The following is a 14,259-nucleotide window of genomic DNA, read 5'->3' as shown; positions in this document are numbered from 1 at the left end:
ATAAAGTAGGCGTGTACGGGTACAAAATAAGTGTAATCAAATCAAATATCGATTTCAAGCAAGTAAACAAGCCGAATTTCGTGAATGCTAAATCTATTTTATTTGGTATCAAATGTTTGCTCATTCTTGTACGAAAAAAAAAAACACAGTGACCACAGATCATACACAGCGTAGGATCTGTGGTCAACGCCTCCTTCCATGCCGTAATGATGTCGCCGGACGTAAAGAACGGCCTTACAATCGTGCTTATAAAGGGCGATTTTTTTTTAACGACTAGACATTTTTCTAAAAAAAGACCTCGGAGTTACGCAATTGCGGTTTGTACCTTATCTGTAGTCATCAAAAACACCAAATCATTCATTTTTAAAGAGATGTAGTGCACGTGAAGTGGTTCACGGCGTCTTAAAAAGCCTAATTTGGACACGAGTCGTGTTACCGCAATCTTTTCGGGCCGCCGCACTCCTCGCTCGCCCCCCCCCCCCCCCCCCCCCCCCCAAACAGTGGCGTTGTCACAGCGACGCGCATGATTTGTCCTTTGGCTTCATGGTGTTAGGCTGTGCCACGCGGAAACGGAGGCCACATAAAATCAGAACTATATTTTCGCACCAAAATTAGGAAAACGTCGTATCAGGACGCCGTACAATAGTGTATGCGGGTCGCGCGTTACATCTTTTGGTGGGTTGCGATTATGGCCAACAACTTTCTAAATACACGATGCCCTTTTCTTTTCTAATTAAAAGGTTAATTAGCGAATTTTAGGCAATCGGTCGGTTTTAGTTGCGTTCTTTCTTGAACCTAATCCTTGCCTGGCCGTATAGCTCACCTACACAAACCGCAATGGCGCTAATTTTCACTAGACGATTTGGTGGCTTTCGATTATGCCCAACAACTTTATAAATCAACTATCCCGTTTTCTTTTATAATCAAAAAGTTCATTAACAAATGTTAGGTAATCAGTCGGTTTTTGTTGCGTTCTTTCTTGAACCCAATCTTCACCTGGCCGTAAGCTTACATCCACAAAATGTTAATTTGCACGTTTTCTGTAATATCTAGTACGTGAAAAAAAAAAAAAAAAAAAAAAAAAAAACGTTGTATATAAAACAGTGGGCGCGCGTCTTGCATGCATCTCTTTTTTTTTCCGGCCTATAAAAACAAATCCAAAACAAATAAAAACAATTCGAAATTGAGTTTATGATGGGGCGGGCGCTTTATCGCGGAGTATTTTGTCATGTTTCATAAGCTTTATTACTAGTCAGAAGGAAGCCACGCGAGCCGTATCACTTTGCAGACAGCTAATTCGGGTGTTTCTGAAGGAGCTCTAGAACTTTCCAATTGACATTTCGGTTGTTAATACATTTAAAAATGTTTGGTGATTAGTCTTAAACATTTAATTTATTAGGCATAATTAAAAATACTCCACCTCTCGCAAGACGTCTGCCCAAAACATAAAGTTGGTTTCATTGGCGTAAAGTAGCTGCGCTCTAATTTCGCGTTACAGAGATTTGTAAGCGTCGTTCATTTTTATACTTGGTCTTTAAATATTCATGAAAAGCATTCGCGACCTTATCTGTCAAGCCGCGGGACAGCGCGGCCTCCTCGGCGAGTTGTTCCCTCATCGAAGACGACAGTGAATAAAAGGTACGATCAAAATCTTCATGCCTGAAGAAAGCGCAAGTTTAAAATAATTATAAGAGTGTCAGTTGATTTTATTTCTACTATATTCAAATTTCAACACTCGTCGCAGGCAGCATGAAAGGAAGCACTGCACTCTTGGCGCAAACCAGTGCCCAGTCAACGGTCCTACACTCAAACACGGATCACCACTGTTTGAAAAATAAATAATTTCCAGCACTTTTGGTAGAAATGACGAATTTTCTACTGAGCGTGATATTTTGTGAACCCAAAAGTGCTGTAGCCGAGATCGGTAGTTCATAGCTTCAGGAAGGCGAAGAACGACGGATGCATTATTTCCCGCGGAAGTACTGTTTTGACGTTGAATTCCACATAAAATTGTATTTGCACAAATTGTGGCACGATACCGAACTTGCTTGATTACTTTTCTTTTAGAGACAACATAACCAGGCATAATCTACAGATATTGCTGAATTTATTTTAATTGGCGTACAGCGCGAAAGACAAGTATGGACATAAAGAACACAATGTAGCTCTGCATTTCTACTGCATTTCTTTCTGTACTTGTGGAAAGTTAGTACGCATGACTATATTCAAAAATTAACAAATCGTTTAAGCCTACCCCTTTTTATAGTTTTTTTCATAGATTAATTAGGAATTGTGGCGAATCCCGGCTGGGTTCGGGTAAACATCTCGCACGTGTTCAAGGACACATTTCGGCATGATTTCCCGCTTGGTGACGACGTTGTGCTGGCCGCTGTTCCGCTTCTTTTCTAAGTAGGCGGGGAACGCCAGACGCCTAAATTAGCCAAGCAGCCCCAAAACTTGCGGTAGTACACCTTCCGAACTCCTGGGTTTTTTTTTAGAGATGGTCGCTGGCCTTCGCCCACCCTGACAGAGCCCCGAACAATTATGATGCAAGGGCAGCAGAGGCTAACTGGGCATTCCATTTCTTAATCAGCGAACAAATGGGAACAGAAGAGAATGAAAACTTCGTAATACCAGCTGTCTTTTAATAAATGGCATAATATGCTACTATTGCTAATTGCACTATTTTACGTGAAGAAAAGTGTGATTTTTGCGGTTCAATCTCCGTATTTCCCGCTCTCTTTGCTGATACGCCAAATATTTGTCTGCTGTCGAGTTTTCAGTTACATTTGTTGACAGAAACTAAATGCATGTTTGGCCACGAAGAAATTTTTTTCAAAGGCTGAAGATAGATGAAATATACCATAAACCGTTTCACTTTTTATAGAAGTTTGTTTTTACTCTTCTTAGTAGCTTCAGCGAGGCGACCGTCACTCTAGAAAACACCTGTAGTACGAACCTATATATTATGCTCCAGAAATGGTCAGACTGTGTCCCCCTGACTGCAATATCTTTGACTTGTAATTACTCATGATTATTACTTTGTACAAAAAAAAAAAAAAAAACACACACAATAGTGATACAACCACTCTTCAGTGTGCCGTTGTTAGAACGACCAATTTTCAACTCTCTGGGTAGAGCTCAAAGTTCAAATAAAAATACCCATCTTTTTTCCTTCTGCTGTGATGTTCAAGTTCCGTTCACTCGAGATAAATATGCGGTGTTGTAACGTATGTGGCCGCATGCGGAAGTATCTGAATGTAAAAGAACTTGTGGGCCTAGTTGGTGTTGTCTATCTGAGTGTGTTTTAGAGCTGCAGAAAAAGAGTAAAAAAAAAAAAGGAGAAAAGCGAGCCAGCTCGAACCCTTCCGAGCTCATATCCAGCCGGCCTAACTAATCCCTGGTGTTTGAGATTGAAGCAGAGAACCTTGAAGGGTTTGGGAGATTTTGTCGGGGAACCGCTAAGCCTATTAGCATTCGTGCGAGAAGGCCGGAAAAAGCGAGGAGGAAAATGGAGGAGGAAAGGGGAGGAGGAAAAAAAGAAAAGAGGGGGAATCTTCTGCCACGCTGAAGAAAATTTTGAGCACCCGCCTTTAAGCTGATCGGATATTCTCCTTTTACTATCGTATCTATAAGACGCGCTTTGATATTGCCGTTTGACATCTAACCTAACTCGGCCTGACCTAGCTTCACCTGCCTGAATCTGTCATAACCAAGCACGTAACCACATTCGGTAATCAGTATGTAGTGGCTGCTTCGAGCCTGGGCTTCCTTTCTTACGTACCCATCTCCGATCGCGAAGGTAATAGAATCAATAGACCTAGGGTGCCTTCATGTGCGCTTTGCTTGGGGTGATGACATCCGGCCATTTTGTTTCGAACGCTTATTTTAATTTTTTGTTTTGAAGTGCCTGAAAGAGCGTGTCCCTGCACGCGCTCGTGGAGCTGACTGTGCTACTGCGACATTTTTTTTCTGCAATTTCTTTGCATTTTCTCTCTGAGCGCGTGCTGTCGGCATCGGGTACTACAAACGACGGCATCACCCTAAACAGAAGGACATGGCAACAAGCAGAAAAGGACGGAGCATAATTTTTGCTTTCCACTGTGACTGCACTGGAGTTGGGTCTTACGCGAAGTCAATGCGCTATCATATGGAACTAACGACCGCGTTCTGCAGAAAGTGGCTAAATTTGAAGAAATGGCCGTTCCATTAGGGTCACAGCAGAGAGGGTAAAAAGAGAAAAAAATGCCCCCCCCTCTCACCCGTGTTTCGTCTGCTCCGCCGAATGGGCAGTACCTAGCATCCGGCTGGCGTACGAACTCTGTTTAAAATCGCGTCATTTTGGACATTTCAAGCGCAGATGCGCAGATTTTGGTATGCCAGTTATTGTATATTACTATGCTAGACAAAAAGACTAACAGAGTCCAATTGCGCTGTTATCTGCGTGCAAATACAAAAAAATAGGGAAAAATGTGTCAGACTGGCCGGTCTCTCCGGCGAAAAGTGAATCCGGTGGCTGTACCTTTTTTTACTATACAGAGTTCGTACTGGTGTAGGCCTTTAGCGACCATGAGTGGATGTCTGAGATAATAAATAAAAACGTGCTCTCCTGCCGCAATACACGCAATAGTTAAGGGTAGTACTGCCGGCTGACTCAACTGCTATTTAAGTAACGGAAAAAAGATATTCAGTTGATCATTTACCGAAGTAGAACAACAGAGAGCTCTCGGCTGATTTTGGAGTAGCCATAACTATTCTAAGAACGCGAACCACTTCACAATGGCAGCCACGAGCGAGCGTTCGATGTTCCCTAGAGCCCGCCGATACAGCCCAAAGATGGAGAATGGCAACCTCCCGTTTTGTCGTCTGCTAGCGGAGTCGGTCTCGTGCCCTCTCTCTCGTTTTACTCCGCCGAACCCGCTGAATTTCCCGGATGTATGGAGAGGGCGCTGCAGTCGAACAAAATGGTGCCGCCCAGAGAGCGCTAAATGGAATGGTCTATAGACCTTTCCAGCGGCAGTCTCGAACGAAGCGATTTACAGCGCGCGTCCCTGGTTTTGAGAGTGTACGTCAGTGTTGCCCGACTGCGCTGAGCTGTGGAGTTTCTCGTCAGTGAGCTGTGGCAGCCTGCGTAGGCGCAATTCCGGACGCTGGTGGAGGCTAAATTGCCGCGTTTTCTTTTTTATTTTGTGTTTCGTGGCGAACATAATTTATAGAGGTATTTAAGAAAGCAGTGCTCTATTTTTGGGAACAAAAACAAAGAAATGAAAGCTGTTTTGGTGAGTCCGTGCGCGACAGAACAAATGCAACTATAATGTTTGCTTCATTTTATGTTCATCGTTTTACGGCACCGTACACTCAGCGGTGTCAATCTATAAAGGTCAAAATATTTGACCACACAGGATATCCGAACTGCATGGATATTCCCCGCCCACAACATGAAATTCAACGAGCCTCATCAATCGAACAACATATATTTTACGTACCCCACGGTGCCGCGTTATCCGAACAGGATTTGAGAAAGGTCTCAAATAACATAGCGTATCCAATATACAGTGTTGACGATAGTCACTTCACGACAATCGGACGGAATCCGGCGTGTTTTGGGGAACATGTAGAAGAGAGCAGCATTTTTGCACAGCTTCAAAGCAAATGAACGAACGTGTCTATTCTGTCCCCACACCCCGGACCCGACCCTATCAGCTATTTTTCGCGAAGACCCGGAACACAGCCGGGAAGGCTTTTTGGAGATTATCTCAACGGAAATAATCCTCCAAAAACGTCGAACTGCCTGCGTCGCGGGCTGCTTGACGTTCGCTCTCTTCGTTCGTTTCCTGCGAAGGCCGAGCAAGCAGCCTACGAGCCCTGGTATTCTCTGGTTCTCACAGTGGAAGATAACATACAAAGGTTAAGCATCCTAAACAGGCGAATAAAGTAAAAACTTCCAAGAAAAGCCGGCGAACTCCGAATGCAAAATGCAGGTGGTGGGTCACGCTGGCCGGGTTTCCACAGCTCAGGCGGGTGCCAGAAATTTCTGGCTGATAGGGGTCACTCGATTCGCAAAATGGCGGCGGCCGGAGCGCTCTTTTTGCAAAGGTCTATACTACTCTCACTAAACTTGAGCTGTTTTGTGCGTCATTACGCGGAAGGCCAAAAATCACGGAAGCAAGAAAAGAAAAAAAAAAAAAATCAGTGAGCAGACTTTTACTTACGAGATATATAATGTAGGGCATGCAGATGCAAAAACCCGAAGAAAAGGCCGACGATGAGCCAAGTGCAAACGCTCGTAGCGGCGTGGGCATCAGTTCGGCAGCTTGCTGATACATAATCATGAAGGAAGCTGTGCAAGCAAACTTGGCGATGAGCGATGCTGTGACACCGGCCACGATGGCTCCTGAAATGACACAAAAAAAGATGAGATGAATGATAATACCTCCATATTTTTCCCGTTAACTTTTGAGGCAAAGTTCTCTCAGTAAATGCCTTAGATGAGGTTATTGAAATATGAAACGAAAAATTTAAGGATAGTTTACTTCGTTTGAAACCTGTATTATATCGATAATATTTTTTTGTGCCCGATTGGGAGTACACGGCCCTCCCACGTTCTGTGCCTCATGTATGTTTCTAGAAAGACTACATTGCCAGGGGTCGCCTTGTGTTTGTCGAAATTTTTCGATTTATAAATACAGTGAATTCTTTCGAGGCTAGTTTTTAAAATACATTTTAAGTTTTTTGTTTTGTTGTGTCCATCGATAGAGTTTTATAGACGGTGACAAGTTAAGGCTGAAGTGGAAGCTCCTCCCACCTTTTTCCACCTTAGGGGAGCGAATTCTGGAGAGGGGACGATCCTCTCTCTCCAGCGTTCTCTCTGCTAAAGTGGAAAGATGTGGGAGGATCCTTCCACTTCACTCCAAACCTGTCACCGACTATAGGCTGAAGGTCGTATATAACTTTATTATTAACGAAGGGGTAAGCAGTAATAAGTTGAATTTCCACAGGAAAGTGTAAACACAAAATCAGAACGAGAAAGTACTGCAAATTTAGACTATACCCTCCGGGCGGCCACTCCGGCGCCACCGTCGCTTGCGCTCCCCAGCGCCGCCCGTGGTCGACCTAAGAACGATTGGTATGTTCCCATCTGAAAATGGCGGCTCGCACGTGCGATCCGACGGTGCTCTTTTGCGGCTTCAGAAGGATTGACGAGATCGCAGAATATTTCAAAGAAAAGTCACTGAAGTTAGGGGAGCAACTTTATGCGGGCCGTCACGTGTTTGGCCTGAAAGAAGAAGTCCTTCATTCCACAGCTCCCAGCGAAGTTGTAGGGAAATGCCTCGCGCAGATGAAGTCTGCTGTTTACAACGTCCGGCTTCAGGTGAGCGTGCCACCCGGTTCGGTTTCGCGTACCCCCCCTCCACTCCTCATTTGTTGTTGTTCTGTATTCTCGGTTCAACCGTGCATAACACACGTTTTTTTTTTTTTGTTTTTTTTTTTCTACGGCAGCTTTCAGCGCACCCGAGACTCATCGTGGGCGCGAGCTGCACCTGCAAGGCTGGCGTGCGTGGGTGGTGCAAACATGGAGCAGTGTGTCTCTGTCGTCACATTGCATATCTTTGCAGTTGTGTCTCTGTCGTCACATTGCATATCTTTGCAGTTGTGTCTCTGTCGTCACATTGCATCTCGCCTTGTACGACGAAGGGAAGATCGTGGGGATGTAAGCGGGGTGCTGAGCGATGGAGCTTTTTTTGTTTCCTACGAAGTGGCAGCTGCAAATCCTGGCCTGCCCATTCGCGGGTTCCCAGCGAGAAACAATTCTGTATCATGGAGAGCAAACGAAAACCGAGAAGCGACAAAAAAAAAAATGGTTTCTTTACGTTGCCCGCCGCACCGCTGCAACCCATTTCCGTCGACGCTCTGCCTCGTACGGCTTTGCTGGAAATCGGTAAAACTCTACCACTGGGAGCTTCCCAGCTGTGTTTCCGTAGCTGTTGTGGCAGTCGTAAACACAGCAATAAACAGAAGTGCGCTTTTTCGACTGCGTTGTTGCGGACGACATAACGAAAGCAGCCGGGTACGCCTGCACTTTACGCCTGGCAAGCCTAACGCGAAAGCAGTCGGGAAGGGCGGTAACATACCAATAGTTTTTATTTCGTCGGACAGATGGCGCCACGGGTTTTTTCAAAACACCAGCGCCCGGAGCGTATTGTAGATGGTGGTTCAGATGACTAACATTTTCTCACGTGCTTATTTTTATGCAAACCCCATTGTTGGGCGTGCCTTATATTAAACAAATAAAAACTATGACTGCGTTACACCGTATTTGAAGAAGACCAGAGTAAAATAAAGAGTCAAACTGAAAGTGTAGCGAGATGTGATATAGACAGGAAAGAGGACGTATTGTTTATGACGTCTTATACCCTTAAAGGAGGACCAGCAGAAATATTCTTCCGCCTGGCGGAAAGTCCTCCTCGCCCTCTTTCTTTCTTGTATTGTAGCACGGCGAGGGGAAAGGTCTCCTTTTGCGCCGGCTTCTTCTGAGAGGATAAGCCGAGAAAATCCCCATTCTGAGCGACGGGCGATGGGTGCGGCAGCAGCGACCTCGTGACTTAGAGGTAGCTTCAGCTCCTATCGCGTAATCTGCCCCATTTTTTGGCGCTCACCAAGCCTAGCCCCTCGGGTGTAGGTTTTACGGAGCTGCAAGGCTGCGCCCGCGCAGTCACCGAATTTCCGCTGTCGAAGGTCTTTGGTTTAGCCCGTGGCAAAGTAAACGCATACTTGAGAGCTGCGATGCATCCCCGCACCCATTGAAGGAACGTTTCATAGATATTTTCGGTTGATCAAGGAGCTCAAAACACATGCGCGAGAAGTGGTGACTTGAATATGTAAGGATGACTTACATCTTCACAAAACATTCCATCTTCAAGAAAAAACGGCTTATCACGCTCAAACCTGCCTCAAATTGGGATCGATGGAGAAGAGAACGATGTACCAGGCGCGGGCATCTTCTAGAAGGTCTCTGTTTTCTAGCAGCGAGCACAAACATTGTGTGCGTAACTCACACTATATGATGGCCAACGAATGTAGGTGACATTTATATTTACGCATCCCAGCAACCACATGAGGTGAGAAGGCAGCTATGGTGTGTGTCGATACCAAAAAGTTCTAGTGGATCGTCTTTAGCTCTTGGATAACCGCACCCTACAACAATTTATAAGCTATAACCTTTCTGTGAGCATTCTTGATCGAGTGCGGCTATCGAAGCGTCTGATGTTATAGTTCAACGTTGCTTAAATCGGCGCTATAGCACGTGCTGCCACTTCAAAGTATTTCTGAGGCATTAAAAAATAAAAAAATCAACTGTAGCCTTTTTTTAACATAATACGCGTTTGTAATTTGTCTGTGCAAACACATTTTAGTTAGCACGGACAAACTATTGCAGGTCTTTCTGATTTGGTTTTTTAGAAATAAATGATATTTAGAAAGCTGTCAATGCAACTATCCAACCTAAGTGGCAGAGCTCAGTGCTAATGTTGCTGGGCAGAAATAGTAAAAAGCGCCGATGTCGCGTTCGGGCTAAAAGTGCCACGTAATGCACTCGTACCGCTACAAGTGCGTCCGGACATTTCATCGAACGCCGTTTCATCGAATGCTGTTTCACCGAAGCCGTTTCATCGAACGCCGTTTCATCGAACGCCGTTTCATCGAACAATGTTACAGTCTGTAATACTTTGGAACTTACTTTAATTTTTATACACAACTTCATCTCATTCTCTCTTTTTTTTCCTTTTGTTTCTGCTTTTATATCACTGGGTGCAGTGGCGAGATAAGTTCCATCGTGAACATATCCTGCTTCGAGAAGAAAGCCTACATGAAACAATGACCCCTCTTCATGTCACATGAAACAATTAAAAATGAGGCAAAAACAGAAAGCACAGACGCTTAAAAGTGTTTTAAGTGTCTGTCCTTTATTTGCAGCGTCGTGGTTTCAGCCATGTATGTACATGAGTAAAGCTTTTCAGTAAGTCGCATACCCAATTGTTTTTATTTCTTTTTATGCCAATTGCTTTTATTTTTAGTAATTTGACACCACCTTCAAAACAATTTCTCAAGTGACTACCTTAGTCTTAACAAATGCAAGGTGAAACATCTATAAAACACTGTTATGCCCCAAAACTCGGTACAGAGCCATAACTGAGAAATTCGATGAAACGGCCCTTGGCGATTCGATAAAACGGCGTTCGATGAAACGGCGTTCGATGAAATGTTCGTTCATTCGGTGAAACGGCCTTCGATGAAATGGCGAAAAAGTGAGGTTCAGGCTTGGTCGGAGATTGCTACGGTTACACTCGTACGCTTTTTCAGTTCTATCTCGCATAAATAAGCTTCTTGCTCAAATAAACAGGGGCATCTGACTTTTCGCTCATCTTCGCCTTTTGCGCGACTGTTAACAAGGTCTAAAACAGACAAAGCAAAAGTGATTTAATTAGCTCAGGATTATAGGTTGAGCGAAATATTTACAAAGTTCAAGGTTCCCTGAGTCGTCTTTTGTATTCAATTCCCCCTCCCCTCACCACCACTTCCTTCCTCTAAATAAACAACGTAGATTATTTTATGAACCACCAGTAATAGAGCGTACTCGCAAAACGTCTATTTGGCGTAAGAAAGCGTAAGAAAGGCCTTGTTTAAATGTTCGAGCAATGAACTTGTTTTCTTACTGTGCGTGCTACAGCTAGCACAAACACAATATTGACATTTTTACGCAAGGGCCATGCAGAATTTAGTGTATAAGAACAAATTGATGCCTCGTAAGTTGGTGCCCAACGGAAGCACTCTTTACCGAATTGCTTGTTTAAAAATAACAACTTTTCAAACATAAAAATAAAACAAAATAACCCCACTTTTTTGGGGGCCACTAAATTTACTGATTTACTACGTTAGCGTTGATTGTGCAGCGGTATGCGTACATCACGCGACACTGTTAGCGCAAACACGACATCGCGCTTTTTGCTATTTTCCCCAGCAATGTATCGACTCGCACTAAAATCTACCGCTTAGGTTGGATACTCGCATTAGCAGTTTCCTAAACATCGTTCTCTTCTAACAAAAAAAAAAAGTGGGAAACACCGGTGATAGTTTGTGCTAACTGCGTAGCGTAGGGTACTTAAAAGTTTTTTACAATGTTAAATACAATTCTGTGTCACGTTAAAAAAAAAATTGTCTGCTTTTGCCTTAGTTTCTTTGAGACACCACAAATACTTCGAAGTGGCGGTCCGTGCTATGGTACCGATACAAGCAACGTTGAACCATAACACGACACGCTAGACTCGTCAAAAAGGGTTTTAATATTGTCTTTTCGCTCCATAGCCGGATTCGATGAAGAATGTAAACAGCGAGTCTAGCTTACATTTCGTTGTGGGGTACGGACCGTATACGGTTATCTAAGTGGCTAAAAGCGACCCACTAAAACTTTCTAAAATTGACATCCACTCTTGATGCCCTCTCACCTCAGGTGCTTGTTGGGAGTGTGTAAATATGAATTTCATACATTTTGCTGGCCATCATGTTCTGTGAGTTAGGCGCACAACAGGGCATTTTAGTAAATCGTTTTCAAAGGCCCGCTGCCACTTCAGGCGCGCGCTTCAGAGAATGCATCGAAGTGGCAGCGCGAGCTCCCGCTAAATATAGCGTGACCTGAAAACATAGCCTGCTAAAGTTCTTCAATAATTTGTGCTCGCTCCTAGAAAACAGAGACCTTCTCGAAGATGCCCGCGCCTGGTACATCGTTTTCTTTTCCATCGATCCCAATGTGAGGCAGGTTTGAGCGTGATAAGCCGTTTTTTCTTGAAGATGGAATGTTTTGTGAAGATGTAAGTCATCCTTACATATTCAAGTCACCACTTCTCGCGCATGTGTTTTGAGCTCCTTGATCAACCGAAAATATCTATGAAACGTTCCTTCAATGGGTGCGGGGATGAATCGCAGCTCTCAAGTATGCATTTACTTTGCCACGGGCTAAACTAAACGCCTTCGACAGCGGCAATTCGGTGACTGCGCGGGCGCAGCCTTGCAGCTCCGTAAAACCGACACCCGAGGGGCTAGGCTTGGTGAGCGCCAGAAAATGGGGCAGATTACGCGATAGGAGCTGAAGCTACCTCTAACTCACGAGGTCGCTGCTGCCGCACCCATCGCCCGTCGCTCAGAATGGGGATTTTCTCGGCTTATCCTCTCAGAAGAAGCCGGCGCAAAAGGGGACCTTTCCCCTCTCCTCGCCGTGCTACAATACAAGAAAGAAAGAGGGCGAGGAGGACTTTCCGCCAGGCGGAAGAATATTTCTGCTGGTCCTCCTTTAACGCCAATGAATGACCTAAAATCTGCAATTTATAGCTAACGGCTACGCAAATGAGAAAATTGTTCTGAGGTAACAAACGCTCTTTTAGCCTAGTGCTTGGTAAAATTAAGTCTGCATATAACAAGGGCGTGCTGGATCTTGAGCGTAATTTCATTATCGCGCTTTTAGCCGGTCCCACATATTAAGAGTATGACGGACCAAGGATTTCCCGCGTGGATTGTATGTCTTGGGGTAGACGGTGTTTTATGTCGCACAAAGGGGGTACAGGAACAGAACATTCAGGGCCAACTAATTGACTCACGTTTCAGTGACAGGTAATGTTGAATATACTTCTGTTGTCGCTACAGTGCACCATTCATCTGGTCCCAGATCAACTCTTTATGGACGTGTGTAGCGAATTCGTGACACACAGGTTTTATGCTTTTTTTAAACACCTACCTCCATCTGACTCACGTCGACTATCGCGGAACCCCAACGTACGCCCAAACGCGATATAGGCACCTCGTGCCATCTCTCGACGGCGCGGTATACTTCCGCTATAATCACTTTTGCTGGCGGACAGCGGTATTCAGCTCGTGTGAAATTTAACTGAGGGTGGTGTTTTCAAATTCCTTCTAATACGTATGTGTTTCTAACAAAATTCATAAGCTACATTACTTCACGTATACTTGGAACATCGTGGCGAAGAGAAATTCCACGCTCGCTTTGTCACGAATTTACAACATTCGGCATTCAGTGGCGTGCGTATCGCGTTTTCTGCATGTCGAATTTTCCGCAGGACACAATTTCTGCAGTCCCAGCGCTTGCTGTAGGAGAAGTGGAGGTTTTTCTGCGGTTCCGGTCCACTTTGGCACGTTTTTGTTTAGGGATGTTGCGACCCGGTCGATGTTCGAGTTCGACCAGGTTCCGCTTTTTCGAACCTATTGTGAAAAGTTCGGCGACGTTTCGACTCAGGTTCGACTGCTATGCGCATGCGCGACAGGCTGGCCAGTTGGCTTCGGATTGGATGGTGATGGCTAAGGGATGAATGAAGGGCAACACTGATTGGGTATTTCTGTTAATACAGTACAACAAATTAAGCTATTAACTTCTTCAGTGATTAGAAATAGTTTCTTTTAATTGCCACTGTTAACATAATTACTATAATTCTTGGCGTAAAAACATTCTCCAAACCTAGATATGCTTATGTCAAGGTCTGGCCACACTGTCCACGAAGTTGAACTTGTCGAATGAGGTTAAAAGTTTGAAGGTTTGTCGAACCGGTTTAACCAGTCGAACCCCGAAAGTTCGACTTAAAACGCCGGTTCGACAAAAGTTCGCTACCCCTCTATTTTCGTTTGACGGCGGAAAGCTACACTCCGCTTTCATACTCATGGGCAAAGGCTTGGAGCGTGCTCATTCCTTAGGTTTAGACAGCCAATCACACGTTCTGCTGGCTGTCGTCAAGGCTTTTATTGTTGTTAGCACTCCCCAAACTAACGAAAATTCATTCTCTCTCTCAAACCAACAAGCTTTCAGCCTTTCCACTCTGGTGAAGAAGGAAGAGCAGCGGAGCTGTAGCTTCTGTTCTCGGCGGCGGCTTTCCACGCGAGCGATCTGCTCTTATTTCGAAAAGGAATTTGAAGCGCTCGACGCAGTGGAACTTTAGGCGATAGCGGCCTCGCGGCGGTTGCGGAACCATTCGCGCTGCTGCGCACATCGCCGCTCGTTCCGTTCCCGCTCTTCTTGCCCCGAAGAAATGTTGCCGCCATCTATGATCGATGGCAGCAACCAGTTGTCTGGCTGCCGATGCTGGAAAGGCTGCCGCGATCTATGAGCGACAGCGGCAAACAGACAACCGGCAAACACAACACTCTAGACAGCTTCCGCCATCTATGAGCGACGGCGGTAACCAGAGTTTTGTGTCGACCACG

General features: G+C 44.9%; 1 protein-coding gene across 1 annotated transcript in view; it reads right to left on the bottom strand.

The window, feature by feature from the left end:
* The window catches only part of LOC8038712 (carcinine transporter), a 242,551-nt gene that overhangs the window by 142,813 nt on the left and 85,479 nt on the right, over positions 1-14,259 (bottom strand). The window contains exon 8 of the mRNA XM_042291995.1: positions 6,213-6,394. Within this exon, the coding sequence (XP_042147929.1) occupies positions 6,213-6,394 (182 nt within the window). The remainder of the gene's footprint in view (positions 1-6,212; positions 6,395-14,259) is intronic.

The sequence above is a fragment of the Ixodes scapularis genome, unplaced genomic scaffold (assembly GCF_016920785.2).
Source record: "Ixodes scapularis isolate PalLabHiFi unplaced genomic scaffold, ASM1692078v2 PGA_scaffold2__306_contigs__length_199485367, whole genome shotgun sequence".
In the NCBI taxonomy this organism is placed as follows: Eukaryota; Metazoa; Arthropoda; class Arachnida; order Ixodida; family Ixodidae; genus Ixodes; species Ixodes scapularis.
Note: the sequence above shows the minus strand (reverse complement) of the source record. Positions and strands in the feature narration are given on the sequence as shown.